This window comes from Cavia porcellus, unplaced genomic scaffold (genome assembly GCF_034190915.1).
Source record: "Cavia porcellus strain 051 isolate PalLab524CR breed Dunkin Hartley unplaced genomic scaffold, mCavPor4.1 scaffold_16, whole genome shotgun sequence".
NCBI classification, from domain to species: domain Eukaryota; kingdom Metazoa; phylum Chordata; class Mammalia; order Rodentia; family Caviidae; genus Cavia; species Cavia porcellus.
Window position 1 is genome coordinate 32,045,820 of NW_026947499.1, and position 23,065 is coordinate 32,068,884.

Below are 23,065 nucleotides of genomic sequence, written 5' to 3' on the forward strand. Positions count from 1 at the left end.
AGACTAGCTGGTATCTCAGATATGTAGCCAACAAAGCCAGGATTGTGGATGTAAAGGGCATCCTTTACATCCTGATTCACTGCTAGAGGGGCAGTGGCCTTTTGCTCCTTTCTTCTCCTTGTGGGTGCTCACATGTACCATGCTCCCCCTGGCCAGGTAGGAAGGGGAAGACTGCCTGAGAAATATGGCACACATACATCCAAGAACACGTCAACTTTGTGATTAGAATATGCTGCTGATTCAGAGGTCATCTTCCCAGCCTAGACATTTTCAGAGAAAGAATCTCACAGGAAGAGAGAAGCCCACCAAGTCGCAACAGGGTAAACTAGCAATGCCAAGTGAAGGTACCCGCAGGCATGCTCTATTCCCTGGTTAGAAAAACTGAGGAAGAAGGAAGCGAATGTAGGGTGGGTTCCAGGTGTTAGGATGCTTGTACCTGGGAGCAGAACTCAGCAGGAGAGCACACAAGGGAGTATTCACCTGTCCAACACACACATGCATACATGCATGAATACATGTACTCCCAAACACAAAAATGCAGACACACCCACATATCCGTGCTGAGCTCACAGTGCCCAGGCTTCATCACAGCATCTACACTGTGTCAGCACTCTGAACTAGTGATGGTGTAGGTGACCTGCATGGCAGCTGTTCTTGTTTGGGGTTGAAGTTCTAACTTAAAAACTCAGTACCACACAAAGGCTTCTTTTATACATGTGGAGTCTGTGGGACTTTACAAATAATAGTGGTAGAAAGTGATTTATTTCCCTAGACTAAAGGTCAGCTTGGTGCACAGGACTCTGGAGCAAAACAACAATATAAACTTCTGTTAACTCATTAGTGCTGCTCCAGAGAAACTTATCAGGTGGGGGAAGAGACGGAGGGAGATGGAGACAGAGAAAGAGAAGCAGAGACACGAGGGAGAATAAGACAGAGGGAAACTGGGAGAAAGATAAAGACAAGGAGACAGGCAGGACAACATAAAGGCTGCAGCTTTCAGGCACAGATCCACCATGATGTAGCCCACTGTGGGTGGTCATGGCTTTTTAATTTGGCTTCAGAAGATTTTTGACACTTTGAGGTGCCAAAACACACAGCTAATCTTGTTAAAGTTTAACTGTAAAGCCATAGGATGAAAGATTTTCATACAATATGGAGAAATGTCAAGGTGCAAATTTGCATAATCAATAAGGCTCGAAGATCTTAAAGTTCTAGTAAGAAGATAATTAAAAAAAAAAGAGACACATGAGCCAACATAAAAGAGCTCACAATAGCTGACACTGGAACAACTTAGGCAACAAAATAAAAATTATGTAATAGATGAAAACAAAAATGACTGAATAAAAATAAAGCGGGGAGAAGAGACACCTTTTTTTTTTTTTTTTTTTGTCTTTTTCCTTTTATAATCGGTACCAGGGACCAAACTCACAACTGTCTGCTTGCAAGGCAGGCGCTTATGCTGCTGAGCTAAATCCCCAGCCCTGAGACACCTTTTCTTTACAGAAGGATTCCAATTAATGTATGTAGATATTTCTCCCAAGGTTTAAAGCTTAATATTGTATTCTCCTGGAGGAAATTTGGAAAGGAAGAAAAATGCAACTTTTCAGAGGAGAAACTACCAAACATTACCGTGGTCAAAAGATTAAAGTTAATTATCATCAGAAAATAGTGCTGATATCATGAGACCAATAATGCTGATATCAAACCCCACAACTGCAGTGTAATTATGACAAACACATCAGAGAAACTAAGGTCATGACATTATACAGAATATCTAACTAGATAGACTTCAAGTTTTCATGGTCATATCAAAATATGAGAAAAAAAACCCTACTAAAACACAGACCAGAGAAGACTAATGAAATATGATAACTAAATGCAACATGGAATCAGTCCTAGAACAGAAAATAGAAGGTAGTAAAACCCAATAAAGTCTGGAGTACAATTAACAGTAATGTACCAATGCTAGTTGCTTAGTTTTGTAGATGTATCACCGCAGTGTAAGATGTTAACATTAGGAAAAACTGGGTGAAAGGTACCCAGAAATTTCTGTACTCTTGGCAACTATTCTAATATTAAATCTAATATTAAACTAAGTTTTTTTTTGCTATTTTTTTGGGTCTTTTTTGTTTTTATCGGTACCAGGGATTGAACTCACAACCGCACACTTGTAAGGAAGGGCTTATGCCGCTGAGCTAAATCTCCAGCCCAAAACTAAGTTTTATTAAAAGCAAAAAGCAAAGCAAAGCAAAAAAAAAAAAAAAAAAAAAAAAAAAAGCATAATCAAAGTAGTTGAAAAGTTCAGGTCCTAGTAACCTTACAGAGCACAGAGGTTAACATGGGAATGTCCCTGCCACCAGCAGTTTTTCCTTACCATTCTAAATGGAACACTGTTATTTTAAAGATAACTGAATAAACATAAAGCTGCTAAGAGGTAAGATTTGTTTTACTTCTCTTTGTAAGTATCTGAGGGGTGGCGCTCCTGGGGGCATTTGTGTGGAAGGTTTTAGTAAGCTATGATTATAATTGTCTTCTGGAGTGGAGCCCGCAAGCTTGGTGACAAGGCCTTTGTTGTACATCACTTGAATGGATGATTGATCTTGAGATGGGGGGACAACACCTTAGTGCTTGGGTGTGAGCCCAATAGTCATTCTGTGAACAGCAGAGCCCAAGACAATAGGGCTGCTCCCCAGGCCATCAGATAACAGGTGGGTCCATGACACTGTGATATAATGATAAATGTGTACAGGTAGTCCCCAACTTTATGATGGTGTGAAAGTGAGACACATTCAACAGAAATGTGTGAGACACATTCAACAGAATCCTTGATCTATTCCTGGATCAGTGACACAAAGTTTGATCCTCTTCTTGGTGCTGGACAGCTGCAAATCCAAAGAATGATCAGCACTCTGCAGTGATTGTGGTGGTGGCTGTAACGTGGGGGTGAGAGGAGGCTTTGCACCTGCAGCAAGGTGCAGCTGACCTGAGTCAGGGCAGCCACACTGCATCTGCTCTGGGCTCCTGGTGTCTATTCATTATGAGGTCTTTCTAGTCAGACAGAGCTCAAGCTAAGGAGGCCATTCCTGGGGTACTGGTCACAGAGGTACCTGTTGTATATATGTGAATTTCTGCCTTACCCGTCCCTCAGAAGAGGGACTGGAGATAGCCTAAACCCCAAATGGCCAGTGAGTTCACCAGCCCGTCCTGTAACAAAACCCTGCAAAACAATGGGACTCATGCTTCAGGGTTGGTGACCAAGGGAGGTGTGGGGACCTTTATTTCTTCCCTCTAAGGATTCCTGGTTGATACCTTTGAGATAAGTGGCAATCGTGAGGAAACTACCCTGAGTTCTATGAGCTATACTACAAATTATCCAATTTGAGGTGGGGCTGTGGGAGCTGGATTGCAGCAAGCTGGACAGAGATGGCAGGTAGGCTGGGGTGTGTTGCTGGTGACTAGTGTCCTTAGGGAGGCTTCTTGGTTCCTGTTCCCTACCTGCATTCAGCTCATCCATCCAGGCCTGTCCACAGTTCCAGGGCCCCAATTCCACCTTAAGCTGCTCATCCATCTCTTCCTGACTCCAGAACTGGGACGTGTGCCATGTGCCTGCCTTGTATTTGGCTCCATACCCTATGTAGACAGTGTCCCCAGTGAAAACTCATCTAGATGGTTTGAAGCCACCACCACTCTGTGGCAGAGAGCTGTAGGTGGGCACAGGACCTGGCCTTGCAGTCCTTATGCTGAGGGACTCAGAGGCATAGCCATCCTGTGTTTCTGGGCCAGCAAGTAGCACAAGCACATTTTGTCACTGTTGAGGCCCAAGTGTGATGCAGCAGGATCCCGAGCAGCACTGGCCACTCATAGATTCAGAGAAGCCCGAGAGCGAGACAGCCTTTATAACCAGGATTCCTTTCAGGCCCTCCCTGATCCAGGTGTGGCACTGGCTTCTGGGCTTCTGTGGTCATAACTTCAGACCCTCAGGGTTTCCCCTTTCCATGTGTCCCAACTGGCCATGCTCTGGAGATGGTCTTGAGATGCTCTGGGGCTTTCCCCATGTTTAGGCTGAACGCTGAATTGAATGACATGTGGAGAGAGCTGCCAGCTGAAGACTGTCATTGTCCTGGAGAGCAGACCCTGCTTGCTCTCTTTGGCAGGGGACAGTTGGTGCATTACTTCCCACTGAAATCTGCATGCAAACATCTCTAAGACTTTCCAGCACCTGGCCTGTTTGTGTACGAATGGTCACTAGCACACAGCAAGGTCACTTGTTCCCAGGGGCTGCTTCATATCACAGCGCATGTGGGGTTGGCATTTCCTCTTGGCGTGTTACTGAAAGTCTATGAGCATGCCTGAGGACAAAGGAGCTCTGGGACCCACAGCAGAATAGCAAGAGGATTTCTGAGGGAATTTGAGAGGATGAGGGAGGTCTCAAGACCTTGAAGTCAAAATTTCAGGTTAAAGAGAACCAATAATGGTGCTTTTCTGATATTCAGGCACCAATACAGTGGTCCAGGATGGTGGACATGCAACTGTGAGGGGACAGTACCTCAGCACTCAGACAGGATGTAAAACGCCTGAAGCTCAGAACCAAGAAGCTACAAAGGACAGTGAGAACCACACAAGTGGCCTCTGGGCCAAGAAGCAAATAAATATCAGCTTTCCCATGTTTCGGTTGTGGGTAATGGGCTGAAACATGGAGAAAAAGAGTCTTACAGGACAGGGATATGTGTTGGCACCAGGATGTCAAATGTTATCCTGGCTCCCACCCTTAGCACATGGGCATCTGGCAGGCACAGTGGCAGGACAGGACTACCCAAGACTCTTTAAGATTTTGGCCTAGACCTAGTGGTTGTGTCTAGAGCCCTGGGCTGAGGCTGGAATAGGGCATTTGGGAGACCAGCAGTCATACCTGCTGGAGGAGGGTGGACTGCAGTGCAGCCTCCCAGAGGGACAGTGCCTGGCTTGGTCCAGGGATCTGGGAAAATCAAAGTTCAGTGGGACTTGTTCCCAGGGTGGGTCAAATGCCTGTCCCACCAGCCCAGTGAGCAGGACCCTCTGCAAATGCCTTAAGCCCTAACTGCCCAGGGAAAGATAGGACATCCTGGTTGTGTGGAGCAGCACTGTGGTGGCTGGACTGCTTACCTCGTAGTGGTAGTCCATGCAAGTGAGGTCCCACCAGCACTGGTCACCCCGGATTTTGATCAGGCCCTGTAGATGTGAGAAAGCAGAGCATCAGGCATGGCTAGGATATTGGTAGGCAACAACCTGGCAAGACCAGCTTCCAAGGATGAAAGTGTACTATGAAGGGCATGGTGGCACAAGGCCTATAATCCCAGCTACTCAGGAAGCTGACATAGGAGGACTGAAAATTCCAGGCCAGCCTGGGCAACTTAGAAAAACCCCTCTCAAAAAAATGAAAATTGTTGGGCATGGTGGCACATGCCTGTAATCCCAGCACTTGGAAGGCTAAAGCAGGAGGATGGCTGTGAGTCTGAGGCTAGCATGGGCTACAAAGCAAGCTCAAGGCCAGTCTGAAAAGGGGGTGGGGAGAGAAAGAGAGAAAGAGAGAGAGAGAGAGAGAGAGAGAGAGAGAGAGAGAGAGACAGACAGACAGACAGACAGACAGACAGAGATAGAAACCATCTAAGAGGCCAGAGAGCCTGTGATGTGCTGTGAAGGACTATGAACACTCTAAAAAGTAAAACTTAACAAAACTTTATGGGAGGCAGGCTCAGGACTTTTGGTGGTGGTGGTGATGGTGGTGTGAGAGATCAAATGTAGGACCCTGTATATGCAAGCAAGCATTCAACCACTGAGCCACATCTCCAGACCTTTTTATTTTGAGACAGGGACTAATGTTGCCCAAAGTAGGGGCTGGGGATTTAGCTCAGCGGCATAAGCGCCTGCCTTGAAAACAGGCAGTCGTGAGTTTGATCCCTGGTACCGATAAAAAGGAAAAAGACCAAAAAAAAAAAAAAAAAAAAAAAAAAAAAAGTTGCCCAAAGTGGCCTTGAACTCACTATCTTCTTTCCAAGGAGCTAGGAATATAGGCATGCATGACATTCAGGTCTTTTTGGACGACCACAAGTTAATAAATTCATATTGCAGGTAGGAGGAAATAGGGTTTCCTTTTTATAATATCAGTGCTTCCTTTACAAATGATTTTTAGACATTTAAGCATCATTAAAATAACACAGCTATGTCTTTAAAATGGAAAAACTTCATAATCCACATGCATAAACCACACTATGTAGACATCAAGGACAATGTTAAAGGGATGATTCATAAGCCATCACCCTAACAGATGACTGGAAAACTTCAGTGGAAGATAAAGTACTTTTACACAAATGAACCATAACTGCCACTGAGGGAAACCCTCACTAAGTCTGTGAACAGGGACCCTCCTAGTGGTGGGAACATGGGGGCACTGGCAGGAAAAGTTTCCATAACAGTAAGGAACTGTCTAAATTGTGTCAGAGTAGGCCACAGGCAGAGCAGAGTGGCATGGAGAGTGAAGGATGTGCCCAGCAGTCAGCCCCCATACCCTCATCTTAGCCACTCTGAGCAGTCTCTGGAGAGGTCAGCACATGTGTCCTGTCCCCTTTCTCTCAAGCATCAGCAGTATCAGGTGACCCACTTATGAGTCAGAAACATGTTTCATGCTAGAACTAAAACCTTACGCAGAGATGCAGAGATTTGATTCTAATTTTTATCTCTTCCATATAAACCAGGATGTAAGGTAAGGAATAATTTTATAGAAAGAAATTCAGTCTTCTCCAGAGTCAGTGATTCCTGCAGCTTTCCCCATCCCTGAAAAAGCTGGATTGGCTACATCTACCTATCCATCATTCACTGGTCACTCATCCATCATCCACTCATTCACGATCCATCCATCACCTATTACCCATCTACCCATCCACCATCCATCCACTCATCATCACCCATCAATCATCCATCTATCATCACCTATTACCCATCCATCCAGTCTTCATCCACCCCCATCACCCATCATCTATCAGTCAACCATCCATTATCCATCCACTTATCACCTATTAATCATTTATTCATCATCCAACATCTACCCATCCATCACCTTTTAACCATCCATCATCCATCCACCTACCTATAACCCATCCATCATCTATCCACTCATTGCCCATCCATCCATATATCATCCATCAACCCATTACCCATACACCCATCTGTTCATAATCAATCCACTTATCTATGGCTCACCCATCATACATCTATCCACCATCTATCACCAATCACCCACCCATCACCATCTATTCAAGGTCCATCCATCACCTATCTCATCACTCATCCATCGTCCATCACTTACCTATCCTCCCAGCATCCATTCACTGACTCATCCATCCATCCATCCATCCAGCCAGCCAGCCAGCCAGCCATCATCTATATAACACTTTTTCTTCCATCATCCATCCATCCACTCACTTATCCATCCATCTGTCCATCATCATTCTACCTATCCACCATCTATCCAGTGTCTACTTAGTCATCTATCCACTCTCTATCTAGTATCCAGCCATCCACTTACCATTCATTTGCAGACCTTGACTGCCCATAAGGTTCAAGTGGGCACAAAAGAAGGCATATTTTAGTGAGGGCAGATAGGCATGTCAGGGGGGCATAGAAAAAAGGGCCAGGAGGAGTTTCTCAGGCTACTATGATAAAAAACCACAGATGAGTGACTTATAAACAACAAAAATTTATTTCTCACAGGCTGGAGGCTAGAAATCTGAAATAGCTGGTTCTGGTGAGGGTCTGTTTCTGGGTTGCAGATGGCTGAACTCTTGCTATCTCCTCTAATGGTAGAAAAAGGATGAGCGGTCTCTCTGGAGACCCTTTTAGTAGGGCACTAATTCCCTTCACAAGGGTTTTCCCTAAAAAGATACTGGGTGGTTTTAGGCCTCACCTTCTAACATCATCACTTTAGGATTAGAATTTAAACACATGAACTTAGGAGGACACATCATAAAGCAAGCCTGCAAATGAACAGGGTTGACAAGGATGGTCTAAGGAGAAGGAGTATCCTTCCTGAGGCTAGGGTTGCTGTATAGGATAGAGATAGTGTGGAGACTTAGGTCATGAGTGTGAATTGGGCAAGACAGGTATATATGGAGCAAAAAGGAGAGGAAAGATCAGGACATAGAAACCCAGAGGGTCCCTGGAACCCAGGCTCAACTTATGGCACACTGTGTGAGGCCAACCACAGAAATGGCATGGTGGGGCTGGTTAGAAAGCCCAAAATCCAAGAAGGGGCAATTAGGAAGGACAACCAGATCCCTGGGCAGAGGATAAATGAAACACAAGAGGGATGCTGGGAAGCTGAGGAAACAGGCTTTTCTCAGCACTGAGGATGATGCACAAGTGTGAGAGCCAAGAAGAATGGTGGCCTGGCCCTGGAAGACAGCAGCAACTAGCCCCCAGAGAGACCCCTGGGGGACCTGGACAGAGCTCAGCCACAATGGATTACATTGTGTCACCACCTAACTAGAAGAGGGGCCATTTCTTATTTGTGTCCATATCTCTAGGTCCCCTCAGGCTCCATGAGTGCTTGCTAGCTGACATTATGGGAGAGCAGAGTACAACACTGAGAGTCACATGGAGCTGGGAATAGCTCTGTTTAGAGACTCGCTGGTTGCTTTGCTGTGAGGACCAAGTCAGTTTGCAGAAACTGCTTTGGTCAGATCACAGGCACCAAGAGGCAATGCCCAGCCATAGCTCCTTCCCTGCATATCTATGGTACTCATACAAGTTGGGAGTGTCCAGCCAACCAGGGTCAGAGTTAGCCTGCCACCAGAAACTCATCCTGTATCCACTCAGGCACAACTGATAGCTTCCTCTGCTGGACAGGAAAGTGGGTGCCACTTTGGCATCTGTGAGCCTGGCTCAGCATCCTATATCCCCACAGAACTTGAGAGTGGGACTCTTTGGAGATTCAAACCAGGAAAAGAAAACACACACACACGCACACGCACACATCACACACAATAATTAAGATGTCACTCAATTCCAAGTTGATATGAGACACTTAAAAAGCTGAATCTTCTTCCAGGAGTGGAGGATAATTATGCTCTCCCTCAGCTCACTCCAACATTGCAGATGTCAGATTTCCACAGCTTCTTTCTTCCAGAGGAAGTGTCAAGGGAACAAAGGCCTCTTTGAGCCTTTTCCAGCCCAAAATTAATTTTGAAAAATGGCACAGACAGGCCATAGCATGCCAGACCCACAGGAGCCAAATGACCTACAGTTGTCCTGTGACCCTCCTGCCCACTGCTTGAGAAAGACAGTACCAACCAAGATGCTGGAACATTCCAGACTGATGGATGATATCTTGATTTTGCATTGAGAGGAGAGGCAAGTGCTTTTCAAAAACTCACTCGGAACATGGAGATGCCCTGACCTCAAGCACAGAAAGGAAAGCCTCAGTGTTGCTTTGGAATTTTGGTCTGTGAGGCTTGATGATGGCCTCTTTCTGCTCTGGGAATACTTAGTTGGACCTTTGCTTCCTTGTGGTAAGAAAGACTGGAGGATAAGCTATGTTCCTGTGAATAGGCGCAGGCACTCAGGCTCAACCAGCATCACTGTCTCTCTTATAGGAACCGAGCTCCTACGCAGGTTGTTCACATGCTCTGCAAGATGCCTCAGCTTAGGGCTTCAGAGACTGATACACAGCTCACTTGTGTGATATAAACATGTTGCTCTGTGGCTTTCTAAGACTCAGCTGTCTTCAGGTTTGGAGAGACCAGCGCAAGTGTCACCCAGAGGCCCCACCCCTAACAGACCTCAATCCTTGTGGACACTTGTGGTCCCTTATGGGACCCTTGTGGACGACACAACTGCTGCTAGCTGTGGCAGTGCCACTCAAACATGCTTAGATGACAGACTCTCAAACTACTCCTTGTTCAGCTATGCCCAAGGGCTAGCATATAGCTTAGCAGTAGAACATCTGCACGGTGTAAGCAGGGCCCTGGATTCAACTCCCGGCACAAGAAAAAAAAATCTGGATCTCAGAGGCTCTGTCCCAAGGGTCCAGTAAGGAACACCTGGAGTAGTCTCGTCCTTGTGTGTGTGCAGCCTCAGCACCTTCTGTGAGCAGTAGGTGGGCAGAGCTGAGGGTTACGGTGAGCCTTGGCTACCCTGGGCTGAAGTCACACACTATAGTTCTACTGAAGCACCATTACCATATAGCCCCAAACTGACCCTGGCCTAATGGTTTAATGGGAGAAATGATGAAAAGAATGATATCTTCATTGTAGCTTGGTGCTTTGAAGTATAGATTTGACACTTGGAACTTTATAAACATCAACTTCTCCTGGAGGCTACTGCCCTATCTCAGCAAGTTATACCACCACATAAATTCATTCAACTGTAACAATTATGTTCTCAGTTTAGAAAACCCAAAAGATTTCAGTGTCACTATCTTTTCCTTTTCATCAGACATCGTGGGATTAAACGAACTCTGTGGGCTCGTGAGCAGTCTGCAAAAGGTGTGCTTGGTTAGCATGGTCTACCACAGGAAAACCACTGGCTGGAAACATTCTCACACACAGGAGGAGTAGCTGGCGGAGCTGTTTTGTGTGGTCTTGCAGTTGCTTTGAAAATCACCATGACAGCTCTGGTGAGAGAGAACCTCTGAGGAGGGGCTATGAGGAGTGGGCAGGGGTTCTGAAAGTCCTTGGCCATGTTAGGGGCCTGATGCCTTTTTAAGCCCAGAGGATGGCTGTTTTTCTGCCCCTAGCTACATCGAGACAGAGGGCTGAAGATCAGAGGCTTGAAGAGGCCCCAGCTTGGGGTCCTGGGGTGGAGGCCTGCAGCTGGGAGCCAGAGGTCAGGACGCTGCAGACATCATGTTCCAAAAATTCCCACCACGTCTCTGAGCCAGAGTCAGAGGTCTGTCCTCCATAGCTCTCCATGAAGAATGCCTGAGATAGAAGAAAGCCTCTTTTCTCTATTTCTGCCCACGCTAATGCAATAAAACAAATTAGAATAATTGCTCTCGCTTTTTGGAGTTGGGATGCCCAGGACGAGGGAAATGACAAGGACATCCGTTTGATTCTGGTCTTCATAGGGAGAGGCTGCATTCCGACATTTATTTTATTATATTTAATATGATTTTACTAGAGGCGCTCTGACTCTAAGAAAGAGCCCGGCTACATCAAAGCCTGTTTTTGTCTTGGTTCCTTAGTGAGCTCCTCTCTCCTTTCTAATGGTGTCTCCACCCTATTTGCTAACCTTTCAGAGCCACCCACGATCCCACACCCGCCTCGGCCTGAGTGCTCTGGGGGCGGAGCTCGCTCACATGGAAACAGGTTTTAAAATAATCCTGGTTCATTCTGTTCAGAACAGTCACTGGGCCTGTCAGAAAGGCCTAGTGAGCTTCCTGGCTAACTAGGCTGTACCTCAGCAGTGACTTACTGGTTCCTCCTTTCAGTGCATCAGGCTGGGGGATAGTATGTGCTGGGGTGCTACAATCATCCACTAGCAAATATCAAAGCATTCCTCTGTGTGAGATCATACACCCAGCTCTGAATACTCCCAAACAAGGTCACAGACCTGGAGGTAAAGCCCAACCATGTGCCCCAAACTGTAGTTTGTCTAGGACACGAGTCAGTAGTCTGGGAGACAGTGCTGCCCACGGCTGATGTTCCCACATATCCCAGAACAGTGTCCATGAAGCTTGTTGTGCTGGACTAAGTCTACAATACCTGATGACATGCTGCTGGCAGGTTCCATGGGCTGTGTGGAGCATGGTGGAACTTGATGGGCAGTGTCTGTGAGTGGGAGTAAGTACAAAAGGCTGAGGTGGCATGTATGGATGCCACCCGCAGCGCTTCCTACCCAGTCCATTGTTCATCCCAATGCAAGCTCTCCTTAGTGGCCAGCCTCAAGCTCTGGCTTTTCTCTACCCCAAAATGTCTTTCTTCCCCATCCTGTGACCACTTGTTTACACTTTCTCCCTATACAAGCCCTAGCCTTCCTTCCTTCCTAGCCTTCCTTCACAGCTCCCCTTTGCTGGGCTCAGGGATCCGGGAAGTCTACTGTGGTCTAAGCCCAGGTAGCACAAAACCTGTCTTGCACTGCTGGTATCCAGGGCTACAGCTACTCTAAAGATGAGCTGTTGAGACCTGCCTGGCCACCTTTTCACTTCCTGTCACTGGCCCTACAACAGCACTCCCTCCGCCCCCAGCCCCACTCTCTGAATGGCAGTTGTAACAGGGTTGTTCATCGCCAGCAAGGTGTGTGGTTGCCATGAGTATCTCACACTATCACTGTCACTTCTTCTGGTGACAGTATAAATCTGCTATGCCTTATATAAAATCGAACACCGCAACTTACACACTCAGTCCATGTATTCTTTTTTTTTTTTTTTTGGCAGTATCGGGGATCGAAATCACCAGGCAGGCACTTATGCCGCTGAGCTAAATCCCCAGCCCTAGTCCATGCATTCTGATACTGGAAACAGTTTCAGGTCCAGTGGCTCACGTGGGATACAGAACACTTCTATCACCAGAAAGCATTCTCTGTGACCCCTTTCTATCAATTCTGTGTCCCTCTTGACATTTTGCCACACATGCCTGACCCATGCCGAGTCTTCATGAATGATCATATACATGAATTTTATCATACACTTCTGTTTGGCATCTGTTGAGATGGTAAATAAAAATGGTTAATCCAGCTCTGCTTGTCCTAAGATGTCATCTTCTTGGACACACACTCAGGCACACCTTAGCTCCTGTGCATACTGTCCACCCTGCTGCCTCACCATCAAATGCTGGTCTCTTTCATTCTATATGTGCACCATGTTGTCTATTCCTGACAGGCCCGTGGAGATCGCCAGCACGTATCAGAGAGCCATGTGACTACCAAACTACCACTTATCAACATTATTTTTTTTAATGGTTAATACATTTGTGCCTTGTCCAAGAAATCTTTGCCTATCCTTATGTAACTGTCTATTATCTTCAGAAAACTAGGATTCTGGCTTTTACCTCGTGAAAAAGAGACTTCCCTACTGCCTCGCTTCAGCACATATATGGACTGCTGTGGAGAGGTACCCAGTTCTGAGAATGTCGCCATTTGATTTTTACATATAGATACATGATCTTTCTCAAATTAGACTTTGGTATAGATGAAGTAGTGGTCAATGTTTCTTTTATTTTCCTACACAGATATCTAATTATTTCAGCATTATTCATAAAAGATGACTTTCTTTTCCAGCGTCAGCTACAAAGTGAGGTCAGGGCCAGTCTGAACTACATAGTAGTGAGACCTTGTCTCAAAAAGACAAAAAAAAAAAAAAAAAAAAAAAAAAAAAAAAAAAAAAAAAAGAAAAGCCCATGGAGAGTTTGATGTCAATTACTTTGAATCTATCAATGGAATTTTACTTTCAATCTATTGACAGAATTGGTCAAATAGATATCTTCAAAATATTGATCCATGAACATAGTTTATCTGCCTGTCCACTTAGGTCTTTTAAAATTCACACAGCAACATTTTATGACTTTTAAATTCATATGTACCAGACACATTTAATGACATTTATTATGAGGTTTATGAAGATTTAAAAATGCAATTGTAGGTATAGGACTTTCAAATTTTATTTTCTAATGATTTTTTTAGTAGTATGTGAAATATACTTTATTTTTCACATTGACTGCAATCCTGAATTCCCAAATTCATTTCAGTAGCTATTTCTTAGATTCTACTGGATTTCCTACAGACATAATCATATCTGTGAATAATAATCTTATTTATTTTTTTTAATATTCATTAGTTGTGTTTCTGTTTCTTGTCTTTTTTCTTGTTCAAATTCATGATTTAGCACACAAAAACATCTGATGCAACATGGAAGAGAGGCCATGAAAACAGACATTTGCCTTCTCTCTAGCTTCACATAATGCTTTCACACTCATTGTTAAGGAGACATGCGTGGTGTGTTTTTTGTAGCTGCCCTTTATCAGGTTGAGAAAACTCACATCTAATACTTCTTGAATCTTTTTTTTTTTTTTTTTAAGGTACTTGGGATTGAACCCAGGGCCTTTCTACTAAGCTACATCTCCAGCCCTTTTTATTAAAATTCAAATTTTTACTTTTTGAGGCAGGATTTCTTTAATCACCAAGTTGACCAGGCTGGATCTGAACTTGGTAAACTTCTTGCCTCAGCCTACCAGAGTACTTTGATTACAGATGTGTACCACTGTGCCTGACTCATGCTGACTCTTCATCATAAATGGGTGTTGAATTTTATTATACACTTTTGTTTGACATCTTTTGAAATGGTAAAAATGGTTAATCTTTATTTTATTATTACAGTGAATGACATTTAATTTTCAAAGGTTAAACCAATCTCATGTTCCTAATATAAGTCATGCCTTTTTATTATCAAAGCTGATTTGTCAATTTTTAAAGGATTTTTGTGTCTCTGTTCATGAAGGATGCTGGGCTCTGATATTTCTCTTTATTAATCCCTCACTGAATTTTGGACTCATTGTTACACTGGTCACATGAAACAACCTCTTTCTCTTTTTTCAACAGAGTTTGTATAGAACTGCTATTATTTCTTACTGAAATATTTGAAAGAGTTCACCAATGAAGCCATCTGGACTAAGAGTTTTATTTCTGGAATGGCTTTTTATTTCAAATCCAATTTCTTTACCAGATATGGAGCTATCCAGATTTCCTGTTTTCTTTTGTCTCAGTTTCAGTAGCTGCATTTTCAAGGGATCTGGCCATATCATCTACACTCTCAAGTCTACTGACCTAAAGCTTTTAGAACCTCCCAGGTGACTCCTTGCAGACACAATGGCAGTCACCAGGGGATGCCTGTTCATGGCTCCTTCTGTCACACAGCTGACTGTGACCTTTGCTTCTGGTCAGTATTGACCTAAAAGCTATTGATCCTGTGTGTTTAAATTTTCTCCTTTTTGTGTGTTAACAGGGTAGAGACAGCTCATACAGGAAGCTTCAGAGGGTCTTGTCTGCCAGTGCCCCAGCCAGATGTGAGTACCACAGAGCTGGAGGCTGTACTGGAGGCTGTAGCTGGAGGCATGCAGTGGTCGAGCCTTGTATATTAGTAAGCGGAAGTCTGTAGCTGCATAGAAAGGGGCCTCTAGTCTGTTTCCTGCAGCCTAAAGGGTCACCTCAATTATAGCACAGGACACTAATCCTCACAATACTGCTGACTCTGTGGCCTGACTCTTGTCCTTCCTTCACACTGAATCCCCTCGTGATGCAAAAGCAACCTGTCTCAGCTGTGGCAAATACGTGTTTCTCACTGAAAACTATTCACTTAGCTCATATTTTTGCTCCATAAAAATTTAGGATATTAAGTTCTTAACTCCTTTTTTTGTCTGTTTTTTGTTTGTATTTTGTGAGACAGGATCTCGCCTGGGTGGCCTTGAATTATGGGCGATCCTTCTACCTCAGCATCCCAAGTGCTGGGATTATAGGTTTGTGCCACCACGCCCAGTTAATAACTCTCAGAATATGAAGTAATAATGAATTAACTTACTGTCAAGAGAAATGGTAACATAATTGTGGGAGGAAGAGCAGAGAGACAAGGCAAAATGAAAGCCAGTTAAAGTACTAGTGCGGGCTGGGGTGAGGAGCCCAGGGGAAGAATCCATAGCACAGGCTGCTGTCTCCTCCCTGCTCTGATAAATGATGACACTAGGATGAAGTATTTTTAGCTTGTCTTTTTTCAGAGTATCATGTCCTCTGGCTTCACTTTATCCTGTGGGGCTGTAAGTGTAAAGTTCACACTAAAACAGGTTCTACCAGGACACCGTAGACATGGCTGCAAACATCTATTCTGCCAGACAAAGTAGGGGGCAGAAAGAGACAGGCTTTCAGCATTTTAGTTCTGCGGAGGTCAAACTGAAGCACAAGTCATCCCAGGGGTGTAAGAATCCCCAGCAACAAGGACCCTGTTTCTGGTCACGAGGCCCAGTGGCAGAGTGCTGTTTTCTTAGCATGTCTTGCAGAACACAGGAATCTGACAGCTCCAGCTCCTCAGTGTTGCATGTAAAAATCCATTGCTGGCCCACACAGGACACAGCCACTACAGACGAGGAGCCTGGGCTCCACAGAGTGCTTGATGTGCCCCCTTGGATAAACAGGAAGTATGTATAAACTGCCCCCTACCCCCACTGTGTACAAAAAACCATGATGGAGAAAAAAATACATTAGCATTTTTCTTTAAGAAGCAGAATTAAAGGCAATCTAGCATCCTAATCACTGTGGCTGACACCCACACCATTAACCATTTCCGTAAGTGGAAGAGCCTCTACCTCCATGTGGTTGAGGTTGAGGGGAAATATGGGAGCACTGCTGATAGTTTCCTCAGAGAAGGTCTCAGTCCAGTGAGAGTGAAAGCTGGTGACCATCTCTAGGAATGCAGAAGGCATGCTTGTGCTGTGCTCAAAGCTGGAAGCAAGGAGGGCAGAGAAACCAGTGCCTGCTCCTCCTCTGCCCTTGTAGAACTGTGTGAATTCCACGTCCAGCCTGCAGTGCTGGGAAGCCTGTGAATAAGATGACAACACTGGTACCCCTAGCCACCTGGGGCAGGCTGGAGGGGAGTGATTAGCACTGTTTTAATCTGACCAGGCTTGTAGCTGGAAGCTGTCCTGTGTCCTTCCCTGTTCTTGTTCCTGAGGCCACTGATCTGTAGTGTCCTCTGTGGGGCATGGTGATAGTACATGGTAAGGGTTGACACCACTGTGGTCCCCACCCCACAGCACAGCTCACACAGCTGCACACTTGGGGTGAGCAGCTGAGCCCCAGAGCAGTAGCTGCTGCAAGGAGCCATCAGGCACTACCACAGTTTCCCACAGGCTTATTGTGGGAATACCTACATTCTCCTCTATAGGTCAGGTCCTCTCAACAATGAGGATCATCTCCTAATGGCACCTTAACATCAGTGGTACCAAGAACAGACGAAACAGACTCTTGGCCCCATTGGTCCCAATGCTGCAGGATACCAGGGTGTCAGTGGGTAGTGCTCCAGGACACCTGTCCTGGCTGCAATGTGTGGCTGAGATGACTGTCCAAGGGTGCAGGCACATGGTCTTGTCTGATGCTCGACCAAGAGATCTCATGGACAAGCTGGTTCAGCAGGATTACTGCTTTCTACACTGTCACCAAGGATACCATCTTCACACTGTGGTCTGGCCCATGTCTGTCTTCCTGGGCTTCCCAGCTATAAGCTGACTTTTTATTAGGGCCTGAAATAAGGGGTGCTCTTTTGTGTCTGGCTTCCTTTCCTTGGTGCAGTCCTAAGGCTATCTGTGGCTGCTCATGCACCTAGTTTTTTTTTTTTTTTTTTTTTTCCATTGTGGGAACTCTGCATGCTGGATTAACCTCTTTACTACTGTGGGCTTTTCCACTTACTCCTGTGGACAGTGCTGCCACTAATATTCCCATAGAAGTTCTGTGAACATGTTTCTATTTCTTTGGGGTAAATGTCTAGGAATGGAGGTGACAAGTTATAGGACAGTGTTGGTTTCTGCTACAGGTAGTTGACATGATTATCTCTCACTAGGCTGAGGAGGTTTCCTCCTGTTCTGAGCTTGTTAATTACAAATGAGTGTTTAACATTTCCTAGTATTTTCATGCATTTGTTGACGAGATTGTATCATTTGTGCCTTTCTCTTTTAATCTGGTGACATGGTGGGCTGCATTAGAACCTCAGTGTTGAACCAGCCATATGTTCAGGGGACAGAACCTTGGTCAACCTTTTAGATACTTCTGGGTTCGCCTGTTGATGACTTCTGAGAAGCCCATGGTCCCTTCTTCAGAGGGAGGCTTGTGGCATGTGGGGAGGGCTCCTTCTCCCCATCTCTGAGCATCCCAGGAGCAGGAGGATTTCTTCCTCTGAGGTTTGGTAGAACCTACCAGCAACATCTGCTGGGCTCAGTTTTCTTAGTGGGAAAGGTGCTTGCTGTTTGTTTTAATCACCTCAATTCATAGAACTATACAGAATTTTTATTTCTTTTTCTGTCAGTTTTGTTAATCTATATTAGTCTTGGAAGGAATTTCAGCTGAGTTGCTTAATTTATGTCATATCATTGAATATATTTCCCTTTAAAATTTTATTTTGTTTTTTAAACCTTTAACTTGAGGAAAAGTTGTTCATGTAATTTGGAATTTGCATACCTATTAATCCAATACTACTTTCAACTATGAAACTTTCTTGAATTTGTTTCCTTCAGTTCTTTCTTTATTTTCCTCGTCTTTTTCCCCCAATTTTAGTGAGGTATAATTGACAAACAAGATCATGTAATATTTTTCTTTTTTGTTCCTGTCCTCTTTCTCTTAAGTTCATCCATGTTGTCACAAACAGCAGGATCAATTTTAATCTCTTCCTCCTTTTCTCTCTGGGGATTGAACTCTGGGACTTCATACTAAACTACATCTCCAGTCCGATTTTAATTTTTTAAGAAAAAATTTGAGACAGGGTTATACTAAATTAATTTGCGTACACTGGGCTTGAACTTGTGATTCTTCTGCCTCAGCCTCGTAAGAGTGCCAGGCCAAGATCTCCTTTAGATGACTGAGTAATATTTCACAGCCTATACATTCACCACAATTGCCTTATCCATTCATCTGTGACAGACAATAGAGCTGTTTCCATGGCTTGGCTAATAGTATGAAGAAATGGAAGGGCAGATCTCTATTTAATATGATGATCTCATTTCCTTCAGATACATAGCCCTTAGTGGGATAGTTAGATCATATGATAGCTGTACCTCTAGTTTTCTGAGAACTCTTTGTAGTTTGCTATAGTTGCTATAGTAATTACATTTCCACCAACAGCGTGCAAAGATCCCCTTTTCTCCACAACTCACTAGCATTTGATTATCTATATTATTTAAAGTAATCTACAGATTCAGTGCAATCCATATCAAAATTCCAGCAGTTTTCCTCAGAAATAGAGAAAAAAATCCTAAATTTTGTACAGAACCGCAAACTCTGAATACCAAGTAGCTAAAGTGATCCTGAGAATGAACAAAAATGCTGAATGCCCCATACCTCCTGATTTCAAACTATACCACAAAGGAATTTTAATCAGAACAGGATGAGAGTGACACAAAAACAGACACATGGGCAACTGGGTCAGAACAGAGAGCCTGTAAATAAACCAACCAAATAGGTTTGGTCAAGCTTAGGGCACCAGACACGCCACAGGGGAAGGAGTCTCTCCCCGAATGGTATTGGGCACAACAAAAGAATGAAATAGGTTTCTTAATTCAAGCTAAATCCATCCAAATGAACTGGAGACTTAAATGTAAAAGTTGAAACCAGCCTACCTGGAGAAGAGCGGGAAAAACTCCTTAACATTTGTTGGCCAGTGAGTTCTTGATTTGACACCAAAAGCACTGGCAATAAAAACAAAATAAAACAGTTGGGACTACAAGCAACCAGCTTCTGCACAGCAAATAAAACAACCAACAGAGTGAAAAGACAACTCTAGAATGGGAGAGAATGTATTCAAACTGTGTATCTGATAGTTAATGCCAATGATATACAATGAACTCCTACAAACCAACAGCAAAAACCCAATTATAAAACCAAAGGGTTATATGGCTTATGTCTAGTTGTTCCCCCAAAGTCTCTTGCAGTCATAGATAGGGTTTTTCAGAAATGGGCAGATCTAGAATGTGTGATGCGGGGATCCAGGGTGTGTGATTACTAAATTGCTCCACTGATTGGCTGCTCCCCTGATTCCAGCCACGGATAATGGGAAGGTGCATCTTGGATGTCAGTGGTACCTGCCCCAAGGATGTGTAGCCAGGGTAGACTACAAGGACAGGAGAGGGCTGTTTTCTGTGTTTGCCACTGTTTTGCTATTTCACTGCTTGTTGTCTTCTGCCTGCCATGAACTACTTTTCCTCTGTGATGCCCCACTGCCATGTCAACCTTCTTTGAAGTCAGCTAACTATGGACTGAAACCTCTACAAACTTTGCACCAAAATAAACCTTTCCTCTTCTAACTTTGGGTCAGGCATTTTGTCTCAGAATGAGAAAAGTAACTAAGACAAGGACTCAGCATCCCTCCTTATCAGGATGACACATATCACATCCACAAAGGGGAATCAATGCGCAACTGTCAAGAACCTCTTTCTTCTGAATCTCACCAGTCTCTGCCCTCTCAATGTCCTCTCTGCCCTCTGCCCTCTCAATGTCCTTCTGCCCTAGAGTCCACTCCTAGTGCCACACTGTGCACAGCTTTCCTGTCCCTAAGACTGACTTCAGTCTTTCTTGGATCCTGTGACTTTGACATTGTATAAATGCTGGTGGATGGTTTGGAAGAACGCCCTGGGTGAGGGCTAGCTAACAACTTCTGATGCTGAGATTAAGGTTCTGCATTCTTTGTCAGACTCCAGCAGAAGAGAGGTCAAGTTCATTGTATATCATTGGCATTAACTCACAGAGCTCTCCTGCACATAAACCGTGACCCTCAGTGACCTCCACCCAACACAATTGCCCTATTTCTCTGCCTATTTCTCCCTTATCCCATGGCCAAGAATATGGTCTCTGAAGAAGCCCTGGTGAGGCCCTGCAAACCCCAACCACACTACCCAGGACTGATGTGACAGCAGTTGGCCTTACAGGGAGCAGGGAACCTGTGTCAGCCATATGGCTATGTGCAGGAACCCTTGGGAATGGCACAGGTGCCACATCCAGCTGGGCTTCCCAAGCACACAGGCTGCACTTTCTCTCTTTTGTGCCATACCCTGGCCACAGGACTCCCTCTGAAACTCAGCTCCAAGGAAGCAACCAGTTTTCAGGGCATGTGAGACTGCCAGATCACCAAAAGCATGTGCCAGTCTTGAGCACAAGTCTCAGCAATCCCAGGGCCCAAGTCTAAGCCAGGTGGCAGAGTCACAGGAGGGTTAGACTTGCCACATCTGCCCACCTCACAGATAGAGATGTGCAGCTGCCAATCTCTTATCAACACAACACTCTCTTTCTGCTTCCCTCTGAAGAAAGATTAATAATATCCAACCTAAGACTGTGTCGGGTAATTATACCTTTTAGTGCACCTGGTAATTTTTATCCAGCTGGTGTTAACAGTCAATCAAAATGCCATAAAAGGCACTTCAGAAAGTGCTAATGACTTATTGCATTCTGCCAAGCATCTTGGGGGTTCATTCAACTCTTGGCACCAGAACTGTGTACAGAGCAGGTTGATGGTTTCTTTGCAGAAACCTGGGCTTGTCCCCAGGGTTCTGCTTGCCCCTAGAATTGGCATTCTCCACAGGGTTGAACTTCTCTCCCAGAGCTAAGCTTCTCCTCAGGACTCTGCTTCTCCCCAGGACTTGGCTTTTTCTCCAGAACTGGGATTCTCTATGGGGCTAAGCTTCTCCTCCAGAGCTGGGTTTCTCAAGACTCCGCTTCTCAGGGCTAGGTTTCTCTTCCAGAACTGGGCTTCTCCCTGGAGCTTGGCTTTTCCCCTACAGCTCATCTTCTCCTCCAAAGCTCAGCTTTTCTACAGAGCTCTTTTCCTCAGAACTCAACTTCTTCCCCAGAGCTGGGCTTATTTACAAGGCCAGGAATCTTGCTTGAGGCTTGGCTTCTGTTCCACAGCCAAGCTTCTCCCGAAGTCTGGGCTTCCTCTTAGAACTCAGTTTCTCCTCAGGGCTTCTCTACAGAGCTGAGTTTTCCCCAGAGCTCCCACAGATCTAGATTTTCCCCCAGAGCTGGCTTTTCTCTAGGCAACTTTTCCCTAAAGCTCAGGTTCTCCCCAGAGCTTGTCTTCTTCCTAGGGTTGGTCTTCTCCTAAAGCTGGGCTTCTCCCAGGAGCTTAACTTTTCTACAGGGGTGGGCTTCTCTCCATAGCTCAGCTCCATTCCAAGGTCCCACCTTACCCAAGGAAACTCCGTTCATTTGTCTTTGGAATATTTCAAACATCCTTGTGCGACTAGCACTAGCGTGGCAGAAGCCTGAGCTGAAGTCTAAAGGAAACAGACTGGCTAAAACAATTGCATCGTCCCAAGGGACAGTGAAGGCCATGAATACTGACTGTACCAACAGGAGCCATAGAGGCCCCATCTATATCCTCAGTGCCATATGGTCTTGATAACAGATGTTTCTGCTGTGGGGTTGGGAGACAGACACTGCTGGGACCCAATAGCACCTTACAACTATCTGTATTATTTATGTTCCCCAGTGCGGGGAACTAACAGCCACATCATCTCCATTTGCTTTTTTGTGGTTTGTGCACACCTGCCTGCCTTCCCATTTGGCTGCTATGGCCTCTCACTCTCCCAGCCTGGCCAGGACATGGGCTGGGAGAGGCCCCAGCTCCTCATGGGCAGCAGGGACTGCTGGTCACCTGTTGAGTAGATGTAGTTGGTCATACTGGCCCCTTGCAGCACCTTCCAGGAAGCCCTTGGCCCACATAAGCAGAGATAGAGAAGTAGCCAGCCATTGCACCCAGATGATAGGCCTCAGATAGTGAAGAGTGAGTGGGATCTTGGGAATTAGTGGCTTCCAATGTCCCCCCCTAAAAACAACAATCTGGGAAGGCTACTGGAGAATCCATGGCCCTAGAAATGACTTGCCAGGTATCCCTTGAACCCCTCCACATGCCTTCTGAGTTTCTTCATGTGATGTGTTAAGCAATGATGTGTCCCATCATGCATCACTGAGATGACTTTCGTACTGCAGGGATACTGGGGCCAAGTTCTAAGTCAGCATGACAGGAAGAAAGGGGATACCAGCCACCCACACATCTTCATCCCAAGAGGCAAGAAGATCCTCTTTGTAGGTCCCTCACTGCTTTGTTTTGAAAAACTCAGTGCAGCCAGACATGGGGGTACCCTCTATTATCTAAGTACACTGGGAAGGTGAGGCAGGAGAACTGTAAGTTCAAGTCCAGTCTAAGCAACTTAGCAATTGAGCAAGATCTTGTCTCCCTAAAAAACAAAAATTAAAAGGGGCTGAGGGCTGGGAATGATGGTGGACACCTGTAATCCCAGCATTTGGGAGGCTGAGGCAGGAGGATCATCATGAATTTGAGGATAGCCTGGGT

The 23,065-nt window shown here is 45.0% G+C and overlaps 2 protein-coding genes across 7 annotated transcripts in view; one reads left to right on the top strand and one right to left on the bottom strand.

The window, feature by feature from the left end:
• Positions 1–23,065, top strand: part of LOC111754000 (uncharacterized) — a 105,493-nt gene that overhangs the window by 78,310 nt on the left and 4,118 nt on the right. The gene's annotated exons all lie outside the window — the stretch shown is intronic.
• Lmf1 (lipase maturation factor 1) overlaps positions 1–23,065 on the bottom strand; it is a 111,133-nt gene that overhangs the window by 26,733 nt on the left and 61,335 nt on the right. For all 3 annotated transcript variants that reach the window (XM_003478086.5, XM_063226247.1, XM_063226248.1), the window contains one exon: positions 5,143–5,208. In XM_003478086.5, coding sequence (XP_003478134.2) covers positions 5,143–5,208 — 66 coding nt within the window. The remainder of the gene's footprint in view (positions 1–5,142; positions 5,209–23,065) is intronic.